Genomic DNA, 23250 nt, shown 5'->3' with positions numbered 1-23250 from the left:
GTTAAAATGAAAAGTAGTCCTTAAACAAACCATTTTTATAATGCATGTAACCTATGATAAGAATATATAAAAAACTCTTACAGCTCATTGATAGACAACCCAATTAAAAAGTAGACACAAGAAGTTGATAAATAGCCAGTACAGCACAAGGAAAGGTGTGTGACACTAGAATCAGAAAAATATTTATCAGCACAATAACAAGATTGAATTATACACTCAGTAGGGAGATGAAGTTAAAAGTTTTAAAAGAACAAATGTCAGCTTAGATGTGAACCAGTTAGAACTTTTGAATACTGCTAATGTGAATGTAAAATGATAAACCCATTTTGGAAAACAATGTAGAAATTTCTTGGGTTACTGTTAAGAACCAACAGTCCTGTTCTTAAGTTTTTACTTAAGAGGAATGAAAACACATGTTCACAATAAATTGTACATACGAGTTGAGTATCCCTTGTCTGAAATTCTTGGGAAAAGAGTGTTTCAGATTTTCATTTGAAATCCACTTGATCTGCAAAGAGGATAGCTACTCCTGCTTTTTTCCAGGTTCCTGTCACATGGAGTATTGTTTTCCACCCTTTAACTTTCAGACTATGAGTTTCTTTTTGAATTAAATGTGTTTCTTGTATGCAGCATCTTGTTGGATCTTGCTTCTTAACCCATTCTGCCAGTCTATTTCTTTTGAATGGTGAATTGAGACCATTAACATTGATGGTTATATCTCATACATATTGACTTATCATTGTCATGACTTTTTGTTGGATTCTCTCCCTTTGCGTGTAATTTCTTATCGCACCCAACAGATTCATTCTGCTGGGCTTCCTGGGGTTGTGATTGTTGTCTTTTCCTAGGATATTGTCTAAAATTTTTTGGAGTACTGATTTAGTATTCATGACGTTCCTACGGTGCTCTTTGTCATGAAAGTATCTTATTCCTCCATCAATTTTGAACAATAATTTTGCAGGGTACATCAGTCTGGGTTGAAGGCTGTTTTCCTTTAGGGCTTGAAATACATCACTCCAAGCTCTTCTTGCCTTGAGGGTTTGCATTGAGAAGTCTGCTGTGATTCTGATGGGCTTTCCTTTGTATGTGATTTGTTTCTTTAATTGCTTGTAGAACTTTGTTCTTCTGTTGGGTTTCTGGAATCTTAACAGTTATATGCCTATGTGTAGATTTTTTTTGATCAAGGCTAGTTGGAGTCCTATATGCCTCATTTATCTGTATGTCAAGTTCTTTTCCCCTGCTTGGGAAGTTTTCTGCCATCACTCCTGTGAACAGTTTTTTTATGTCATCTGCACTCTCTCCTGTTTCTTCATTGACTCCAATCAGTCTTATGTTATTCTTCTTTGCATCATCTAGCAGCTGCTGGATTGATTTCTCATGGTTCCTTACAATTTTTAAGGAATTTTTCTTTTCCTGTCTTCTCTATCTGAAATTCTGTCCTCACATTGGCTCATTCTGCTGCGTAGACTTTCAATGGAGGTTTTTTTTTTTTTGGTAGCAGGGATCAAACTCAGGTCCTTGTGCTTGCAAGGCAAGTGGCAGAACCACTGAGCTAAATCCCCAACCCCCAGTGGAGCTTTTAATCTCCTGGAAGTCTGTTTGCATCTGTTTCATGGATTCCATTTGTTTCCTATATTGGGATTCCATCATGTTCCTGAGCTCCTCTCTAGATTTATTAATCATGTCTTGCACTATGAGTACAATCTTTGCTGTTATCTGAGAAATTATTTCTGATTCCATTTTTTCCAGATCCTCTTTTCTTGCCAGTTCAGGGAGTCCAGGTAGTTGAGTATCAGAGTATTCCATCTTGTTTCCCTTTGGGATTGCTGTAGGTGATCTGGAAGTCTGGTTTTGAGACTTGTTTACGTCTCTTCTCATTTCAAAATGGGGGGGGGGGTGCTGCTGGTGCCCCCGCGGCTCACCTCCTGTGTGCTGGTGGGGGTGGTCCGGCAGCCCAGAAGCCTCCTCTTGTGAGCTTGGAGTGGCTCACCTCCTGTGTGCCAGGAGAGGTGGTAACATGGCCCAGAAGCCTCCTCTTGTGCACTGGGAGCAGCTCACCTCCTGTGTCTTCATTGACATTTTACAGAAAGAGTCCAGAAGAGAAATGTGTTCATTTATCTATAATTTTTACTTTTAGCTCTTTCCAAAAAGGATATCATTAAATCCGTATAATTAAATTATAATCAAATCACACATTGAAAAGAATTCTTTTCATTACTAAAAAAGAGAAATAAGAATCAAGTGTGTGAGACAGAAAAAGAGCTAGCTCTACCCAAGGTTCTTGATTAAGATGGTTGTTATGTGTGAGCATTCACTTTAACTCTGGGTTCCCAGAAAAGCTGAGAAATGTGATGAATTATATAGTTTCGCTCTTCATATGAAATCATCAGTTCATTATAATGGTGCAATAAGGTGCCATTAGTATTTTTGCAGTGCTTGAGTTGCGTTGCTTAAATGTCTAGGTAATTGTGTGTGCAGATTTCTGTAGATCTCTCCTATAAATGGGTTTTGGTTCTCAACTATTCCCATTTTGAACATCTGTTTTCAAGATGATAAACATAGTGGGTGGCATATTTTCAATATTTCATTTTTATTGAACATTTATCAGAAATCACCTAGTTTTGACTTGAGCAAAAAATTATCGAAAGAGGGAGGATATGATACGAGAAGAAAGTAATTTTATTTTATCTGCTAGATTAAGTTTTAGATTGTTAAGACCAGTGTATGTCAGTCCCTGCTACCTCCTTTATTTTGGGACTTGTTTTGACTGCCTTTTTAAAAAATGAATCAATGTGATAAAACTATACTTTTTATAAAGAGAATTAATGTATCTTTAATGGAGTCTGTCTAATCATATCATTTGTGGTAATAGACAAGGCTCAAGTTTTTTAAAAAGCCTTCACTGGTATACTATTCATTCAATTAGCAAACATTTTGAGCTTCTTTGTATGAAACATTACACTAGTGCTGGCATAGAAGGATAATAAAATAAAATAAAAATTTGCACTACAGAAGATGTCAGTGGGGGAAGTCATATAAAAATTTACAGTAGGGTCTGATTTATAGTAAACATACATAACATTGTTTTTAAGTTTAGGAACATCAAAGTCTTGTTGATTTAACTACACAAAATAGCTACATAAAGCAGAATCATGTCTTCCACTGAGCAAAGGTAAATCTAAAGTTTTGTCTGTATTGGACTGTGTCTCCTGCTAAGCCTGAGTGATGAAATCCCTAAGGACAACTCAGTCTTGGGCCTTCTGAAGTCACGTCACGTAATCAACTGCCTTCTCTGTGTTTCAGAATCCTCAGTTGGCAATTAAGGAAATGTTCTTAGAATCATTAATATAATTCTAATGAAATGGCTTGAGCACCTCAAAAATAATTTTACAGTCATGCAGAAATTTGTTCTTGTTGTTGCTGTTAACTATTTTAAAGTGGATTAGAATTAATATACCATCCATTAACGGTAGCGGGGTATATTTTCAAAGTTCAAATATTGTTTTCTTTGTTACAGGTTTCTTTTCTCCATGGAAAACTCCAAAGCCTGTGAGTTGGAATTGTTATTCTTTCTTTATTTCAAGTTACCATATAATCTCATTAAATGAGGGTTGAATTGAATGACCTTTAAATCTCTTCCACCTCTGAGAGTCTATGATGTCAGAGAACAAATTTTCTGTGCTCTCTGGTCTCATATTTTTCCCTCAAGTCAAAGACTAGCTCATGTTACTTTCATATAAAGATGATCATTCCCATTTTTGAATATCCTTAAAAATAAACACACTGTTTAGTCTGATATAATGAAAATATTTTTAAAATCTTTTATTTTTCTGCGGTCATACACACTACATTATCTTTTTGTTCTTTTTTTGGTACAGGGGATTGAACTCTGGTCCTTGCACTTGCACAGCAGGCAGCGAAACCACTGAGCTAAATCCCCAGCCCCACACTATATTATCTTTATAAGGTAGAATTCTTAGAAACAATGTAAAATATGGGCTCAGAGGTCTTGCCTTACAAATTAAATCTGAGCTACAAGAAATTTAACTTCCAAAAAAAAAAAAAAAGAAATTTAACTTCATATATACTTATATATTTATATTTACATCTTAGTGTCTCGGCTAAATATATGTATATATTTGTGGCTAGAGAGCTAAATAAAATATAAGTTCACACATATATTTAACTTTCTGTGCATATACATGTATTTATTTTAGTTCTGTGTATAAATATATTAGTTCTGTGTAATAAATACCCTAAATATGTATTACATATTACTTCTGTGTGATATGTATAGTAAATCTGATAATCGCTCAGAATGGTGCTTCTGAATCTTCTTGAGATACTGGTGATCTCTGCCATCACCTAAACTTTCTGAGTCTAAGCCCCTTATGTAACATGCTGAAAGTTTTATGCCAATGTATGAGGCTAGTGAGTTTTAGTGATGTTTTTGTAAGGATCAGTGAGCCAAGTTGGATTAGCATTGGAACCAGTCTTTATTTCCCATTAAATTGGAATTATTTGGATTTTTTTGTTTGTTTTTTGGTGCCAGGGATCAAACTCGGGTCCTTATGCTTTCAAGGCAGGCGGCAGAACCACTGAGCTAAATCCCTGGCCCCTCAAATTGGAATTATTTGTGTTACTCAGCTTTCCAGCACTATAAAGAAATACCTGAGATAATAAAAAAAACTAATGTTTTAGTCACTGTCCCATCACTGGGACAAAATGCCTGACACCCACCACTTAACAGAAGAGAGATTTATTTGGCTCCAGTGGGTTCAGTCCATGGTCAGCTGGTGCCAGGGAGAAACAGCATGGTGGAGTGCACCGTGGAGGACAGCAACTCAACCCATGGCGTCCAGGAAGCAGAGAGAGAAGGGAGGAGCCAGGGACAAAAATAGACCGTTCTGGATCACAGCCCTAGTGACCCACCTCTTCCGACCAGGCCACACTCCTAACAGCACATGCAACTATGATTAATCCACTGATGAGTATAGCACCCATGACCTAATCACCTGCTTGAAGTCCCACCTGTGAACACATGAAACTTTTAGGAGACATTTTAGGTGTAAACCATACAACCAATAAAGAGAAAAGCTTATTTTGGCCCAGTTGTGAAGGGGCCTCTCCATAATAAGTTTGCTGTGTTGATTTAGACTTATGGTGAGGCAGCTCCTCATAGCAGAGCATGGCGGAGCAAAGCTACTTACATCGTGAGCTGAAGAGCAAAGAGAGGGAGGGGCCAAAGTCCTGTCCCTTTCAAGGCCACACCCACATGATGTAAGCATCTCCCACTGCCCCCACCTCTGCAGGTTTCTACCACTTCCCAATATCACCCCAGCGGCACCAAGCTTTAAACACCAGCCTGGGGGGCCGGGGATTTAGCTCAGTGGTTCCAGCGCCTGCCCCGCAAACGCAAGGTCCCAAGTTCGATCCCCAGTACCCAAAAAAATAAAAATAAACATCAGCCTGGGGGCAGGGAGAGACATTCAGCGTCCAAACCATAGCACTATTAATTGCCCAACCCCCAAGTACTGGGCCTGGTTTGCTGGGATCCCATTTTATGGTGCCTTGGACACCTCGTCCTGACAGGAATGTCTAAGTCCCACAAGTGGAAGGTAACTGTGGGAAAGCAGGACACTCACCAGCCATGTCCCCATGAGGATTTGGCTCATTTGATATGCAGAAATCTTCAGATAGGCAAAGCAGCCCTGTCTAGGCTTCATAAATCACTTAGTGATGCATGTGATTTTAAATATTGGAAATGATTTATCTTGTCCAGCTTCTAACTGGGTACATCCTTTCACCACCAAACTTAAATCTGTGCTCTGGGGTTCTACACATCTTCACCTAATTTAACAGGCAACCTTGCAATCTCAACATGGCGCAACAATTATGCAATCTAGTGATTTCCTTATATGTACCACATTTACTACACAAATTATGTCATTTGACGTAATTGCAGCATTTGCTGTCATTATAGTAATTACACCCTAGTCAATAATTCCAGAAAAGGTTTTATAGAACTCAGTGTACAATTAATCTTGTGCCCATGCATATTCACAAAAAGTAAGGCTTGGGCTTCCAGGTCTTAGGCTGAGTAAAGATGAGAGCTTTTGATTTAATGATTTTGATTTAATGTCCTGCATGTATCTACCAGAAACCCTGTAGACTGGGAGCTATAACGAGCAGCCGTACATATGGTCTCATCTTTAAAGGTGCAGACTCTGATGATGTACGTATTGCCTAGGTTCAAGTTTTACTTCTCTTTACCTACTGTGTGACCTTGAAATAGCTGCTAAAGTCCTCAGCATCTCAAGTCCTACATCTGTAAAATGAAGATACTAATACCCCTCTCCCAAGGCTATTGTGAGGATTCTATGAGCTAATCCATGTAAGATACTTAAAAGAGTGCCTCTGCATGTTAAACTCAGAAATATAAACCACTGACCCCTTAGAAGTCAGACCATCTGCACATAAGCCCTTTATAAATAAATCACTCTATGAAATGAACCTGGGTGGCTGAATTAATTGAAACAAATATACAATACACCCCCAATATTTGGATTTATACACACTCTCCTTTGAAGAGAATTGGTGACATACTTGGTCAGAGTCAGGAAATATTATCCTGGGAGAGATTTAACCACCTCCTGGTTCTCTGTCACTCACTGACCCTCTCCTGTCCTGCTATTCCACATCTTGAGCTAATCCATGTCGAGACAGTCACTTCCTCTTTAACAAGTAATGTACTCCTCAGAGTGAGTTTTCATTCTTTTAAATCTGGAAGGAATTGGGGCCAGGAAATTAGCTCAGTGGTGCTGCCGCCTGCCCTGCAAGTGCAGGGTCCTGAGTTTGATATCCAGTAGCCCCCCAAAAAAAAATCTGGAAGGAATCAAAGTTCATTTTTCAAGTATAGAATCAAGCCAAATGCCTTCATCTCCGAACCCCACCTAAAATAATGATGGGAGTGTATTTACAGTATCCCAAAGGAAGAAAACAAATTCGGGACAGAGTATAGGGGACAGACTCTGACACTCTACTCCCTGTGTGCAGCCTAGAATCAGAAGCTGGGTTTAAAAAATTAATCATAATCATGATTGGGTCTTTCTATTTACCATTGGATGTATAGGTATGGTCACTCTATCCTCAGATGTTTCAATGACTAACCTTTCATACTATCAGAGATTCATTCATCCATCCATTCATTCATTCACTAAAGCCAGCAAAGATACAAGTCCTCTCTCAGACATAAAATACAACTTCACCTCTGTTATTCCCTACTCTGGTTAGATGTTTACCTTCACCCATATGTGGTCACCTCTGGGACCAAACAGGAAAAGCCCAGTATGACTCCTAGTTGAGAGAGAAGAGGCTTGTAAGCAGCACATTCTAGAGAGGTTGACACTAGGAAGATGCATCAGAGAGCAAGTGAGGCTGGGGCCGCTGGGCAAAGGACAGAAGCAGAATCCAGGAGGTTCGTGAACGAAGGAATGCAAGTGTCCCAGGTAGAAGGCAGAAAGCCAGAGACCAAGGTACCTAAGGAAGTAGGGAGCAGTCAGCAGAAGCTGCCCTCCAAGAAGTGCAGTGTGGCCATCCACCAGATCCAGCGAAGGGGTGACCTCCCACCAGGCTGTGGCTCACCCCATAGTCTCCTGGGCTGGCACCAACCAGGAAACTTCATTTGGAGGGAGCAGGGCAGGGCCAGGGCGTTGGTTGTAAGTCTGCTTTTTCATGGGCACAGTGATTTTCTGCTTTACAGTTTTTTAAGAAACCCTGACCTGACGGAGTGTGTGGAGGGTTGAGAATGTCACAGCAAGAAGCTGTGAGTGCTTCACAAAGCATGAACCGAACTCGACTAATTTCCCCATCTCTGTGCTATAAAAGTGGTAGAATTTGTCGATCTGCCACAAAAACTTTCCCAAACCGTGCCCAAAGTATTATTTGTTCTGTAGTTTACAATTGTTTTTAGAAATACCAGTATTTCACCTGAAGCATGTTTCCTTCGATTACTGTGCACAAACAATAGATATCCTGTACGACACGTGCAGGGATCCATAACCCTCGGGGAGAAATAGACGTTTACCGAGACCCCATGTGGACAAGTGGGGTACTACAGCACCTAAGGCCGTATTTCTAATTTCTTATGTTTTGGCAATTACTATCCTAAGTTTGGAAACCAGAGTGAGGAAGTAAGAGCCAGAATGTATCCACGTGGTGCTGGAAGTCAGTTAAAGTGAACCAAAAAAAAAAAAAAAGGCTCAAATGTGGGCCGTCTGCCTCACAGCAAATCATCTAGGATGAATGACCAAAGAAACCAGAATCGCTTCCTATGTGGGTCTTGCTGTTCAATGAATTATGAAATACATGTGGAAGGATTTTTACTAAATGAGAGCAGAAGGCCCACTGAACAGAAAAGGAGCAGGAACCCTGACTATATTGGCCAGTTGCTCACCAGGGTGTTATGATGTCAACTGCTTAGGCTATTTGTGGCCTGGCTGTCACCAGGGCCTGTCACCAGCTCCGACAAGCCACTTGCCCTCCCTGTGCTTCTGCAGATCATGTTTAATATGAGGAAATTGAACAAGACCAGGGCTCATCCATCCTCATTAGCTGTAGAAACTTCTAATGAAATCTTGGGCAGTAGCCCATATAGAAAACAATTTAAACCCAATCTTCCTGCCCAAACTCCTATCCCACTCCCAGATGGGTGGGCTACAGGGGCCCTTGGTGTTCACAGGGCATGTGAATGCACAGTCTGAAAAACACAGGCTACACGGTCCTTTCCATCCTTTGCAGCCTTAGGATATTGATGAGTGATAGTCAAAGCCCTGACCAAAATAAAGCCATTGTGGAAAAAAAGGGACAGTGAAGTAGAAGACAGCAAGTTAGGATCCTGCCAAATGCAATGCATTGTGTGTCAAAATTAATTTTTTACGAGGTGTTCCTATTTTAATCAAGACTTTACGCACTCGAGAAATGAGCATTTCCTGAGCACTTCCTATGTTCTGCAGTATGACAGTGCAGAGGCACAGCACCTGTCCCCAGCACATGGTATTTGAGGAGACATGAACAGGTGGAAGCTTCCCCACAGCCGGGCATGAGGAACGTGGTGCAGTCGGAGCACCCAGAATGGACACAGTGGTCAGCAGAGACTGCCAGGAAAGGGAATGCCTGGTCGGAACCTAGTACAGGGAGTGAGAGTGGGTGGGGATGGAGCAGGAGAAGTGGGCTGAACATTGCAGGGAGAAGGAGAAATGTGGTATGCAAAGCTCCAGGCCAGAAGTGAACCCTGTGGGTCCTGATGGTCAGGAGAGATACCAATGGACACAGCACCCAGGTCCTGAGGAGGGTGCCACACCCACGAGGGACTTCAACCTTGGTCCTGAGGACCATGCTCACCCAGTGCAGAGTTGTAGGCAAAAAGATAACTTGATCTAACTTTTACACACACTCCAGGTGTATTCAGAGCAGAAAGGCAGAAAGTGAGTTTGAATGCAACATCAGTTAATAGCTGGATGGAGGTGAAGTTGGTGGTGACAACAGCCAGCCTTGGGAAACCTGGCTTTGTTCTTGAAAAGAGACTGGTGTTTGTCCTTGCTTTATCTACCTTGTGATGCTATGGTAAAAGAGGATAAAAGAAGATCATGTCCACAGGGAAAGGGTTACCAACAGCAGCAGCAGATCTTGGGGGAGACGTCACCAGGCCAGCAGTAAATGCAGTTTCCTAGAAAACTGAACAGCCCCAGCATCCCAGATGGCTGTGGAATTACTTATAATCCAGAGGGAAGTGACTGGATGTTTATGGACAGGAGGCTCCTGGGATGTGTGTGGATGCAAATGAATATGCATGGACTTCTTTACCTTCTGTGTTAGGAAAGTGATGTAATAAATTGGGACCCTCTTAGACAAGGAAAATACAATGCCTTACATTTCCCCCCACTTTCACATACATTATCTTGAGGTACATGCTATCTTTATTTCATAGGAAAAACTCAGATAAATTAAGGGACCTGCTGAAGATCACTGGCTCAGAAGTGGAAAGGTTATAGATATGCTTCCACTCTGAAGAGGGCACTGCTTTTATTTATAAGTGACTACGATGCTTTATTATGTAGAAATAGAGTATTTTCTGGTAAGGCACGTATGCTGGAGTTTGCACTGCTTCTTGGAAGAGAAGTGAACGAGGCGGGAAAGTGTGGCTTAAAGGTGACGAGGGAAATGAGCAGGGAGCATATGAGTTCCTCAGTCACATTCTCTGTTGTGTCCCCCCCCTCCCCCGCTCTACAGATGATGGACCGATGGGAGAGTCACGGGAGTCCACAGACCAGTTTATCCGCTCCGGCCGTTCCACAGAACCTGCCCTTTCCACCTGCCCTCCACAGGAGCTCCTTTCCGGACTCAACAGAGGCCTTTGACCCACGGAAGCCTGACCCATACGAGCTCTATGAGAAGTCGAGAGCCATTTATGAAAGTAGGCGTAAGTGAAAGCCCCCAAAACCAGCTGGTGCCCCACCAGGAGACATATTGAGGCCCAAAGGACTGGCGTGATTTTATATTCTGAGGTGCAAAACTATCTCTGAGGAGGAATCGGCTGGTCTGAAATTCTCTTAAAAGCTTATTTTCCCCATTTTATGGTTTTGTTTATTTTTAATTGACAAATAATTGCATGCGTTTGTGAGGTACAATACGATGGTTTTCATTTTGGAGTGATCAAAGCAGCTTAATTAGCATGTCAAGTATTTGTCATTTCTTTGTGCTGAGAACATCTAGAAACCTCTCTTGTAACTATTTTGCAATATACATTATTAACTGTAGTCCTGTACCTCGCTTAGTGTCCTCCAATCTAACTGAAACTTTATTCGCATTGACTTAAAAACCCTGTTGATTGTAAAAGTAAGTATATTATGTCTTTTGCTTTCAAATTTTATTTCCTATTTTTCCCCTAAATCCTCAAAGAAAATTGGGAATTGGGGAATGAGGGCAGTTGCTAGATTTATGTAAGTCACCAAAGAAGAAACCCTGGGAATTTTCAGTCTGTGGAATCCAATCTTGAGCAAAGCTTGGATTTTTTCTGAGGCCCTTGACGGCAGTCACTGAAGAAGTCAGAGCCCAGAGTAAAATGTCAGCTAAGTCCTTGAGGCTCACAGCCCTTAATCAGCTGGTTCCAAAGGCAGGGCAGAGCCAGTTTCTGATCATTTCTACCCAGCTCTTCTGCTTCTCATTTAATGCAATTGGGTCCATTTGAACATTGTCTTAAAATATCTCGTCTGCAGTTGCCATTCTGGTTGAAGGTCTTGTAGAATTATTTCATTGCACTTTATAAATAATAGAAAACGAAGGCTTTTAATACTGTATTGCATTGGTGATGCCTCTTTCCATTGCCTTAAGGTCATGTCCTGCCTCTGTTGGAGAACAGGAGTCTGAATGGCCTGACTGTGTCATACACTGGGTAGTAAGAGCCTGAACACATGACCAGGGAATCTAGCCTGGAAAAGGGCTTACTCCCTGGTCCTCCCATGTACAGGCTGCTGATCTCCTCTCCTCTCCTCTCCTCTAATGTCCCGCCGTCGTCTTGTTTCCAACTTTATTATCTGAAGCATGAAAAGGAAGTTTTCAGTTGTGTATGGTCTCAGAGGATCTCAAATCTGCTTATTCTTCTGATGAGCTCAGGGACTGAATGTTATGTGCCCATGTGGTAAAAGGAAAAGCAGGCATAATTCCTTCTCCCCACCCTCTCCAACACTTTGTAGAAGTAATTTTTGTTGATAAAATAGGACAGCAGGCCTTTGAGAGATCATTTTTACCAAAATGAACCTATACCCACACTTTTAAATAATCAGCTGCATCAGAGTTACTGTTTCATTCTTCCCCTTCGGGATGAACAAATGAAATATCTTTAGAGGATTGTGTCATTAGAATGTCAGCTACTGTAGAGGAAGAACAAAGTAAGCATTTTCTAGCAGTAAAATATAGGGTATGAATTTAGGGTATTAGCATTAACTACACTGAAAAATTTTTGCAAAGGTATCAGCACAGTTCTTAAGACCTTTTCTCCTTCGGTAGGCAATATTTATTAATTATTATTTATTTATTATTTATATCCCCTCTGCTCTCAGCACCGAGGGGCAGTACCAAAGATGAGCACTCTGCCTGGCTCTCACAAATCTAGTGGGGAAATAAGAATGTAAACAAGTGGGCAGCAAGATACCACAGAAGTTCCAACTTTGAAGGAGGAAAACACACTGCAGGATTATTAAAATGCAGCCCAGTCCTGGTGCCTTTGCCTTGCTTACTTTTTGGTTAGATGGAGGAAGCATTAGGAGATGCTCCCTTCTGATGTTGTCTCTGTCAGTCATTTGCTTTCATTCTTTGGTGGTTTCTTCACCAGTGCAGAGCTTTGTTATCCAGGACAAAGGCTATGATGGTATTTATTCCCCATCTCCTCTCTGTGGTTGTCTGAGACCCATGACCCCCTGGCAACCCTGGAAGAAGTCTGATTCTCTGTCCTGCCCCTGCAGCGTGATGACCCCAGCAAGCCAGTCTGCCTCCACCTCCTGGTCTCCTTCCGCTCCTCCCCTGGCAGCTCTTCACCCCTTTCCCTGTGCAGCTGAAGAACAGCAGATTTCTGCCCGCCCCCCGCACCCTGCCTCTGTCACCATGGCCTCTCTCCAGGTGCACCCCACGCTCCGCTTTCCATCAGCTCTGCCTAATGTTTTTGAGGTCAGAGTCCTGTTTTCAGGTCACAACTCTCAGCATGCCCAAAGAGAGTGTGCTCGTTTGCTTTCCCTACTTCTCCTCGACCCTGCTATTTCAGAACACTGAAGGGAGTGTAAGTGAAACACAGAAATCATGTCAGGGTAAGAAAAGCTTGAATCCCGAAGACCCAGGAAACCAAGGTAGATCATCGGTTCCCTCACTCTGGGCGCACACGTGTCTTAGAAGAATGAGAGCCCTTTGCCCTCTGTACATTTCCTGTTCCCAAGAAGAAATTTCTTTCCCTCACTAAAAACTTTAGAACAATTTCTTTTTTAAATTAGCTGCTAGAAAGCTCATCTACTTCTCATCATCTTAAAACAGGATTTTTAATTTTTTAATACAATTATCATAAAACATATATAAACCCCCAAAAAGGGCCGGGTTCAAAACTTTGCCTGTGAACCACTTTCGTTATTATTCTTTTGAATCACAAGCCTAACATTTAGCTTTGGATCTATTTATTCGTATGTGTTTTAATCTTTTTCCTATAAAACAAATCAGTGGGGCCAGGAAAAGTATGGAAGAGAATCCTAATCAAAACTGTTAGTCTTTTGATATTTTCCCTGCCTGGTAATGACCTCATGTCTCCTCTTTATAGCCAAGTCTGAGCTAAAGAGATTTTTGTATTCACCTTCAAAACTAGGCTGCAGTTCCCAAATAAAAATATGCCCCTCCATCCACAAGTCTGGGCTGTGGAGAACTACCAAATGCTTGTTCCATGAAGGCTGTCGAGAAATGTTCCCATTCAAGTCATCAGCCCCCTGCAAAGGATGGAAATTTAGCAAATGATGTAAATGCTGCTGTGCCTCACTTGAGTCCTAATTAGATTACGCTGACATTTTAATGTGCATGCACAGGACATCTTAATAAAGATGTATTCCGGGGTGGGGGTGATTTTAAACAAATGAAGACAACCATAGGATACCAGAGCCACATGAAACAGAACGTGACAGGTATGTGCTCAGGAGAGGAAAGCTAGAAACCCCTCCTGTCTTCTGAGATCCTCTCCAGATTGTGTGGGAACTGAAGAAAGACACCCAGAGAGTGGGCAGTGCCTCTGATTTCAGAGCCCTGGGCAGAATTGCCAAGAGGGGACAGCTCAAGGCCCCATGCCAGGCAGCAGGAACATACAAAACCCGCCGTGTGTGTCTAGAACTCTGCGAGGCCCTCCATGAGAGGGGTGCATGAGAAGTCTTCTCTGATCACCAAATTTTACAGTGAAATTGGAGAAACAGATACTGTACATAGGAAAGAATTCCTGAACAAGGCTACCTTAGACAACACAGCAAATAATCTCGACATTTGGATACATGAAGCTGCACAGTAAAAAAAAGTAAATTAGAATACTGGTAGCTTCTCAGCTTCCATGTGCAAAAATTGATGTTTAATTGGGAAAATATGTGTTAGATATTTTCAAACTCTGCAAAAAGAAATTCTTTCCCCTCTAATTTAATTCTATATAAGCTTAAGCTTGCTTACGTGTTGTAGAACCATGCCAAGAAAAAATATTTTAAGTTTTGGGCAATACAGCCTTTAGGTTTTTCTCATGTTAATTATTTAAACATTGATCCTATGCCATTATCTAAAATGCTTGGGACCGTAAGTGTTTTGGATTTTGGAATTTTTTCAGATTTTAGAATATTTGCATGTACGTAATAAGACATTCTGGAAATGACACCTAAATCTAAACAGAAAAATTATTTATGTTTCATGAGCACCTTAAACCCATAGCCTGAAGATACTTTCATGCAGTATTTGTAGTGCACCTGTATCGTGATGACCTTCCATTTTGCAGAGTCATGTCAGCTCAGAAAGGTTTGGATTTAGGACTTCTGAATTAGTGATACCCAACTGGTATCACCGGTTCCCAAAAAGAACAAATATCTCCCTCCCTCCCTTCCTCCCTCCCTGCCAAAGACTACAAATGTCACACTTCTCTTTGTATAGTCTCTGTTGATAACTGACTTCTGACTGCCCCTGATACTTAGAATTTTAAAACTTAAAAGCAAAGGGAAAGAGCACCCTTTGTACACTTTTGACTTCTCTCTTGTCTTTCCTTTTCCCCTGAGTCACTAAGGAAGGACTTGACTTTTCTTTGTAATCACAAAGTTCTCTGCTTGTAAAGAGTGCTAATGTTGCACTGTGTAAGCCATTTCTAACAACAGGAAAACAGTTATTTCTAAAGACTTTTACATTCTTCTCCCTTGTTACCTCCGGCCATTCTTTCATGATGTGTGATTGTGTCTTTGCCTCAAACACATATTTCTGATATGGCAGGAAACGTTTTTAATGGCCTAGTTACTTGTGAGACCATCTAAGGTGACCATATGTGAGTTTTTCTGGGACAGGCCTGGCCTGTATTGTTCCGACATAATTATTAATAGCTGCCCTTTTGTTCTCTAGACTATCTACATTTGAATGACGAATTATGTGGTTTTCCTTCATGAATCCATTCAAGAAATAGCCATCATCACTGCCCAAGAAAAGCCTATATCTAAATGTACAGACCATGAATAAATATTTTAATCTTTTCAGAAAGGCTTTCTTTGGCTAGTCAAATTTTTGGCTGTACATGTTTTATCCCTAATTTGAGGTAACAGCTTGCATTGTGGCTGTTAGTGCCCAAGCTCACCCATACCTGGAAATTGTACTTATGGCCAGTTCTAGACCTTGACAAAGTAAGCAGGAAAAATAGAAGGTGAGGCTTCACACAGGCCACATTGTGCCGTGGAAGTTCTCGCTCTTATCACAGAGAGTAAGTCAGCTTCGACGTCTCTCATCCAAAAGCTCAAAATTTGGAAAGATTACACTTAGATAATTGCAAATGATGGCCATCACGTCTCCTCTTTTCATTACCAGGCCAGCCAAACAAAGTAAATGAGTCTGTCTCACTTTGGAATCTTACAAAATAAAGTTTCAATATCCTAATGAAAATTTGTTGATTTATAAGGAGTGATCAAAAAATACAGTGACTATGTTTTTTTAAGTTTTTAAGCTTATTACAATAAAATGCATTATCAAGGGCAATGATAAGTGTTCAACACATGGGAGAGTATTTTGAAGGGGATTAATGGCAATGTGATTTTTACTGTAATAACTTATTTATTTAAACATTCACCATATCATTTGATCTCACACCTTGCACATCACTTATGGCAATTCTATCAAATAAAAACATTATGGTGTGTCCTTATCCACCTCGCTCAGCTGATCTGGCACCATGCAATTTCTGGCTCTTCCTCAAAGTCAAAGTGACCGTGAAAGGTAAATGTGTTGAATGAATTCAGGACATTGAGGTCACCATGACAGCTCAACTCAAAATACTCAAAAGAGGACTTCAGCTGCTTTAGATAGTGGCAAGAATGATGGCATAAGCATGTTTGAAGCAAGTGGGAGTATTCTGAGGGAGATTCATGGCAATGCATCTTCTACTGTCCCCATATTTGTCAATCGCGCTTTGTAGGAAAGTCTTATCCTGTTCCCTCACTTTCTTTAAGCCTGACTCTCTTCTAAAGGTTTATCTTATCTTCAGCTATGGGGACATTTCTTAGCTGCAGCATTGGAAACTATAGCAAAAAACAAATGCAAACAACAGACAGAGAAGGAAAAACCTGTCCTCCTGAAACTTCCCTCAGGGTCCTGTCCCTTGCTTGGAACCCAAGGTGAATTACAACTGAAGTTTGTCCAAGCTTTTTGCTCTTCACATTGAACCTTGGTTATTATAAATAAACAATTTATGAGGTACAACATGTCCACACTCCTCTGCAGTGAGACATCGTTCAAATATAGGATCATAAAAGTGTCAGGGATCCATATGGTGTAATGCACCTTAGGATATAACCTCTTTAGAAGAGAATTTCCTCTGGAATTCTTCACAGAGAGCTCACACGATCAGTTTTTCTTCCCAGAAATTAGAAAGCATTAACCCATAATAAGCAATGAGGAGCATTAACCCATAATAAGCAAAGGCAGCAATCAAAAGTAACTACAGGCCAGTGAAAGAGCATAATGGAGAAGCCAGCTGTGTTCTAATGCTACACCTGAAAAGAAATTATAATTTATAGCAGATCAGAAATGGACAGTGGTGCTTCTCACATTTACGGCTTTTAACCTTCTCTCTTGTTACTCGGTGTTCATTATTGAATTCTCTCTTCAATATTGTGATGCACATATAACTCACAGGTGATCACAAATAGTTGTATTTCTAAACCATTGGGTTTGGGGCTGCTCTTTCCTTGTTTATTAGTGAGCAGGGGCTGTAGTTGGCCTATCGGTCACCTACCACCAGAGCCATTCAGAGACGGAGGAGGGTAATGATATCACCACTGCAGCACACCCTTCCAGTGCTGGAAATGGTGATAGCAGGTGATCTACATCATGCACAGAAGGAGCCACGCCCAGGGCTCGGAACCAGAACCCTAAGCCCATGGAAGTCCCTCTGCTTGTGGCTTCCTGGCTGCAGTCTGCTCTCCCTGGGAACTGAATACCTTGTACAGTCATGCTGCAAATGTCAAAAGGTTTAAGAAAGGTTTTGACAGATTCATGGCTGCCACCACTGCAAGCAGCTAAGTGATGGTGAAAGGCTGCCTTTCCTTCCCAAAGAGCATCCCTGCATCTCAACACTGGGCTTAGGTCGAGCCCTGGCCTGATTTGCTTGGACATTGCTGGTGTCTGATGTCCTTAATTAAAGTAGTTCTCACACATGTTCCCTGGAGCACAGTCTTATTGTCGTGAAATATAAAAGTAAGATGATATGTAAATGTTAAAGACACTTTTACCAGTGATGTTAGCATTAGAATCATAAAAGGACAGAAAATTTTAACATTATCATTTTAATATCCTCAACTGTACTATGAAGGTTAATTTTCTGTGCCTTTTTCTCATGGGTAAAACATTATTGCTATCATTAGTATGATTTATGTTTATGATTTGATCTATGAAAAAAATTGCCTTTTAGCTGGAGTTCCAAATATACCACATTATGCATCACTTTGCATTTATAATATATTGGTGACAGAGATCAATAAATCCTGTTAAACTGGGTTTGCCATTTTTAATATATAGATTTTAATTAATTAGGAAATCTAATTTCAAAAATGGTATCTTGGGTGCATTGTGAAAACCTATGATAACATTTATATTTCTATTAGGTTTCTTTTAAAACTAGAAAGCTACCATGATACTAGCAAGATCCTACTGAGATGTATCATATATATTTACCATGTACTGTAGAAATTAGATCCAATCCTACAGCTTATAAATTTATTTTGTTGAGTAATTTTAAACTTAGAGCATTTTGATGAGAGATAGAAGGGAGAAAAAAAATGTGAACAGTAGATTCTAAAATCGGCCCTTGCTTGAACATTACTTAGTATGTCAAAGCATTTTGTTGGTGACACAAGTTGACAATGCAACCCAAAGTAATTTCATGAATAAATATGAGACCATCAAGGCCGCAGTAAACAGCATTTAATGGCTGGGTGGCAAGTGCATCCTGGTGAGATTATGATAATATAAAATGTCAGTTTTCAACCTAATGGAAGTGTTTTGGAGGTAGCAGTCCTCCACCCCTGACACAGGCCTGCACTTTTGATGAAAGGATGTTTCCCATTCATGATCCTAGGTGGTCACAGTAAGCATGAAGTTTCTTTAACAATGACAATTCCTGCAGAAAATTAATTGCCCATCACAGTGAACCACAGCTTACCTAGCAGGGATGATCGTTATGTCTTTGATGGGTGAAAATAACTCTTAATTAGAAACAAAGTGAGCTCAGTAACAAAGCAATCAAAATTTAGTCATATTTAAATTGTTAAATCAAATGATAACTCACCGTGCTTCATGTGGGACAACTATATTATAAAATTATGTCATCTTAATCCACTCAAAATGGAAAGGGTCTATTGTACTTCATACCCAGTCTCTGCTTTGAAAGCCAAATCTTTTAAGTTCCCCTTTTATAAATCCTCTTAAGGAAGAATCACTTAGATGATTAATGATTGCATATCATAAATGCATATGGTTATTTATAAAACCATATAATAATAGTCTAAAATTTCTTCCAGCCTGAAACTAGTTTTTATATTGAAGTCTAAAGTAAGTGGCAGAGCAAGGGAGGTTACTGCAGGAAAATTTCAGAGTTCTTCTATCTGCAGTGTGAATTTATGCTTTAGAGAGGTTTAGGAGCAATTTTCAGCAAGACAATAAACTTTGTATTAAGTTCATCATAGAGACAAAAATATCCTGACTCCTCTTGGATAGAAGCAGATCAGCTTATCTTAGCATAGAGCTTTATCTTCCTCGGTATTTCTTGACCAGGAGTTTGCATCCATGAATCATCTGCAGGTCTCATTTTAAACCTGACCGTGTGGTTTGGGAATACCTCTAAGGACGTAATTAGAAAGGAAAAGGAAGAATATCTGAAGATATTATAGAAAAACTTACAGCATTTAACCAAAGGGGATGGGGTATAATATTTATCCATAGTAATTCTAAAATGAAACAAAGACCACTTAGTGCCTACTGTATTTTAATTATAAATAAGCTGGAAATGGATTTTATTGGAGGAGGAGGATGAGACAGGATCTCGCTATGTAGCCCAGGCTGGCCTCAAACCCATGGCAATCCTCCTGCCTCAGCCTCCCAACTGCCGGGATTACAGGTGTGTGCAACCACATCCAGCTCCTCAAATGAATATTTGGATGCAACAAGTCTTTTTGTTCTATTAGTCTTGTTTTGAGCAACAGTGTTACTGTGTAGCTCAGCCTGGCCTCAACCTCACCAGTCTTGAACCGTTCATCCTTCTGCCTCAGCCTTGTTAAAAGAAGTATTGTTTTCTAAAAGGATCTTGAAGAGTTTTGTCTGAGAAAGTACAGAACAACTTAAGTCCCATAGCATCTGGGCCCCAAGTCTTGCCATCGCGCCATGAAGGCCTTGGATGAAGATTCTTTGTGGGCCGGGGCTCTGTCCCTCTGCAGGTTTCTCTGCACGGTTCAGACAGTGAATTTTGAAGGCAAAATAAAAATCAAAGCACAATTTCATATGTCATTTTCTATGTATGCAAATAAAGACATGCTGAAAGCTGGTATTTCAGAAACATGTCATGTAGGATTGGCCCTTCTTTACCCTGATCAGTTTTAACCAGGAGAGCAGCATATCCAAATACCTCCAGTGACTAGGTTTTTCAAGGTCCTGGGATTCTAAATGGGAATATTCCTCCACTTCAAAGGTGTTTATGCTCAAGTGCATAAATTCTTATGTTATTATATGCGGCATGGATGACACCATAGTTCTCATAAGATCTCTGTTGCTAAAGTAAACCAATTTAATTTGAGTATTTATATGTAACTTCAACTATCCAAATAATGAAGAGCATCAAAATATTTGGACTGGTGTACACAGATCAATGCAATCACTGAGTGCTCCTGTTTTCATTTGGGTGTTTCATGACACACCATCACAATGTGATTTTAAAAGACTTATTTTTACTGTATATCTATTTCAAGTTCTGGACTGACTTTACTTTCACATAAGCATTCTTATCATGAGAATCAAAACTAATAATATTTGGAAATGGTGATCTTTTTTCCATGCTGATCTAAAAGAATTGAGATTTTTCCCTTTTAGGTACATGTGAGAGAGGTACATTAACATACATGCTAATACATATAGCAAGGTAAATCTGTCTACCGTGGACTTTAAAGAGGAAAAAAATATTAAAGGAGAGCATAAGATTGGGGTGGGGGAATTATAGTACAATCAAAAAAAGTAAAGATGAATTTTTAATGCCATAAATGAATTTCAATTTTAATTCCCCATTTTCCCATCCAGAACAAGTGCCACCCAGGACCAGTTTTCGAATGGATTCCTCTGGCAAGTATCCTTCAATGCTCATGGTTCTGTGGACAAACAAACGTCTTCCATTCTGTGTGACCATTCTGCGGAGTAGCACCAGTTTTTTAGTACTGACCTTATTCCGCTACATGCACATATATTTACAATACACAGCAAGTGTGACCACGGTGGTCTAAATGCCTACCAATGAGAGATGAAGACAGCCATAATGAGGTAGTCAAAGATAATAAGAAAATTATGAATAAGATAGTCACATTCATGACTGTCCCCATGAAATACTTTAGTAAGAGATTAGATTTAAAACCAGCTGAAAGAAAACCACTGGACTGATTTGATCAGTGTGGCCCAAGACAGTGGCCACTGGCTTGTGAAATGCTAAATGTGACAAGGCTAAACCTAAATCTACTCTGAGCTACATGTAAAATCCCCATGGGATTTCAAAAACTTAGCACAGTGACAGCAGAAATGAACACCATCTCATTATTTTTCCTATTTATTTATGCTAAAATGATATTTTAGATAATCAAGTTAAATGAAATATATTACTACGATTGACTTCACCTGGTTTTTTGGTTTTTTGTTTTTACTTTTTTTAAAAAAGTGGCTGCTAGATCATTTAAAATTACTTGTGTAACTTATGCTTTATTTATATTGGACAACACTAGACCAGAAAAATAGAAATAAGAAGCTAGGATATCTCAAGAAATGGGCAATTTAGATATTTCCAAAGAAAATATTAGAAAATTGCTAATATAGAACAATATTAATTTCAGATCAATTAAATCCCTCTATAACTTAATTTTTTAAACCATCTCAATTAAAATTGTTGTTTTTCAATAATGTTTAGGTTAAGATAGAATATCATAGCTTTAATCAAAATTAAAAGCTTTTACTAATAGCCAATTAATTTACTTGAATCAATTTTTGACTTATCCATCCCAAAAATGGACTCCAATTTTGGCTTAGGAGGAAATAGCTAATGTTATTGTAGAAGAAAAGGAGAGAAGTAAGGTATGGTGGCCCACCCTCTAAACCTAGCCACTCTGGGAGACTGAGGTAAGAGGATCCCAGTTCGAGTCCAGCCTGGACAATTTACTGATGTAGTTCAGTATGCAGGTCCTGAGCTTGATTCCCAGTGCCATGGCAAGGAAAGAAAGAAACAAGGAAGGAAGGAGGGAAGGGAAGAAGGAAGGAAGGAAGGCAGGAAGGAAGGAAGGAAGGAGATGGATAGATTTAGATCTTTTTCCTTTTTGATTTAAGAGTGAAAATGCTTTGAACAGCTGATTAGACCACAGGATTAAATGGCTGAACACTGAGAAACAATTGCAGGAAAGAGTATTTCTTAATAACAGCACAATTTCGAGTCCATGGGCTCATAGCACACATCTCTAGAGTGTTTCCATGATGACAGCTCATTACCCACCTCAGCATGCTCTAACATCCCCTGGGAATATATGTGCTCCAGATCATTTCATCCTGTAAGCTTCCATGTCATTCTTTGGATATGTAGAAAATATTGAAGATATAGCTTGGCATTTTGTCTTCAACTAATGTCTGAAATATTTCTTTAGCTTGATCTGAAAAAAATTTAAGGCATGATTATTCTTATATTTATATTCTTATATATATTCTGACTATAAAATCCTTATGGTTTTTAAGAATATCTTACTCCCACATAGAAAAATAGGACCTAGTAATTATAGTTGCAAAATGAAATCAAGGTTTAGTTTAGAATTCCAAATCTCAGCTTGCTTGCATCAGTGAGCACATCTCTTGAAAATCTCAGCTTCTGGGTGTACTTTATTTAAAAACAAAAGAAGAACAGGAAGGGTCATACAGCAGCTTAGAATACCTTGGTATATATATATGCAGTGTCATATTTTACATTAAAGTTATAATATAGCTTTACTTTAAAGTTATAATATAACTAAAGTACATTGTACTACTATGCAACTCAGATTTTCAAGGAAAGAATCAATCCAAATATTTTGTTAAATGTCCATACAAATTATCAAAATATTTTAGAAAATCATGACTATATCAATAAACAGGCTACTCATATTATTTCTGATCTAAAATGTTGTTTATCACATATATGTCATGATTTTTTACTCTGACATTTATCATAATGAAAAAGTATATTATTAATTTTATGTACATAAGATCTTTAGGAACAAAGGAAAAAACCAGTAGTAGGAACTCCTAAATAATGTGATTCTGGAGCTAAGAAATAACTCCACAGTGGAAAATGATGCCTTTTATTGGAGCTAGTAGATTGGTGAGTGTTCTTATAAAACTGAATTCAGAAACATTCATTCAGCAACTGGTCCTGGCTGTGCATGATAAGATGCCGTCCTGGACAAAATGGTTTACATCCTCATCCAGGGAATTGTTAGTGAGAAGCAGTGGGATATATGGCAAGAACCATGGGTGGGAAACTCCACCCAAGACAAAGCCAGGACAGAGTGGTACAGAAACCTCTTCCAAAGAACGCTTTTCCTTGTTTAGTGTTTTAAAAATATCTACAGTCATATAGGTCACATCAACAGTAGCAAATGAGGCTCAGAAATCAGTCAGAATGAAGAAAGAGAAAAAGGTTATTCTATGTGGTCGCTGGGATGTCCTCAGACTCTTTGA

General features: G+C 39.6%; 1 protein-coding gene across 12 annotated transcripts in view; it reads left to right on the top strand.

Moving 5' to 3' along the window:
* The window catches only part of Magi2 (membrane associated guanylate kinase, WW and PDZ domain containing 2), a 1273508-nt gene that overhangs the window by 1100271 nt on the left and 149987 nt on the right, over positions 1–23250 (top strand). For 6 of the 12 annotated variants that reach the window (XM_087206547.1, XM_087206545.1, XM_087206549.1 and 3 more), the window contains 3 exons: positions 3518–3549; positions 10291–10480; positions 20590–20628. In XM_087206547.1, the coding sequence (XP_087062673.1) occupies positions 3518–3549; positions 10291–10480; positions 20590–20628 (261 nt within the window). Of the gene's footprint in view, positions 1–3517; positions 3550–10290; positions 10481–20589; positions 20632–23250 lie in introns of all 12 variants that reach the window. The other 6 variants (XM_021253974.2, XM_087206544.1, XM_087206550.1 and 3 more) reach the window with 3 other exon arrangements.

This window comes from Heterocephalus glaber, unplaced genomic scaffold (genome assembly GCF_053883595.1).
Source record: "Heterocephalus glaber isolate CG9 unplaced genomic scaffold, H.glaber_assembly_v1.0 deba00000676, whole genome shotgun sequence".
Lineage (NCBI taxonomy): Eukaryota > Metazoa > Chordata > Mammalia > Rodentia > Bathyergidae > Heterocephalus > Heterocephalus glaber.
This window is presented reverse-complemented; position numbering and strand designations above follow the sequence as displayed.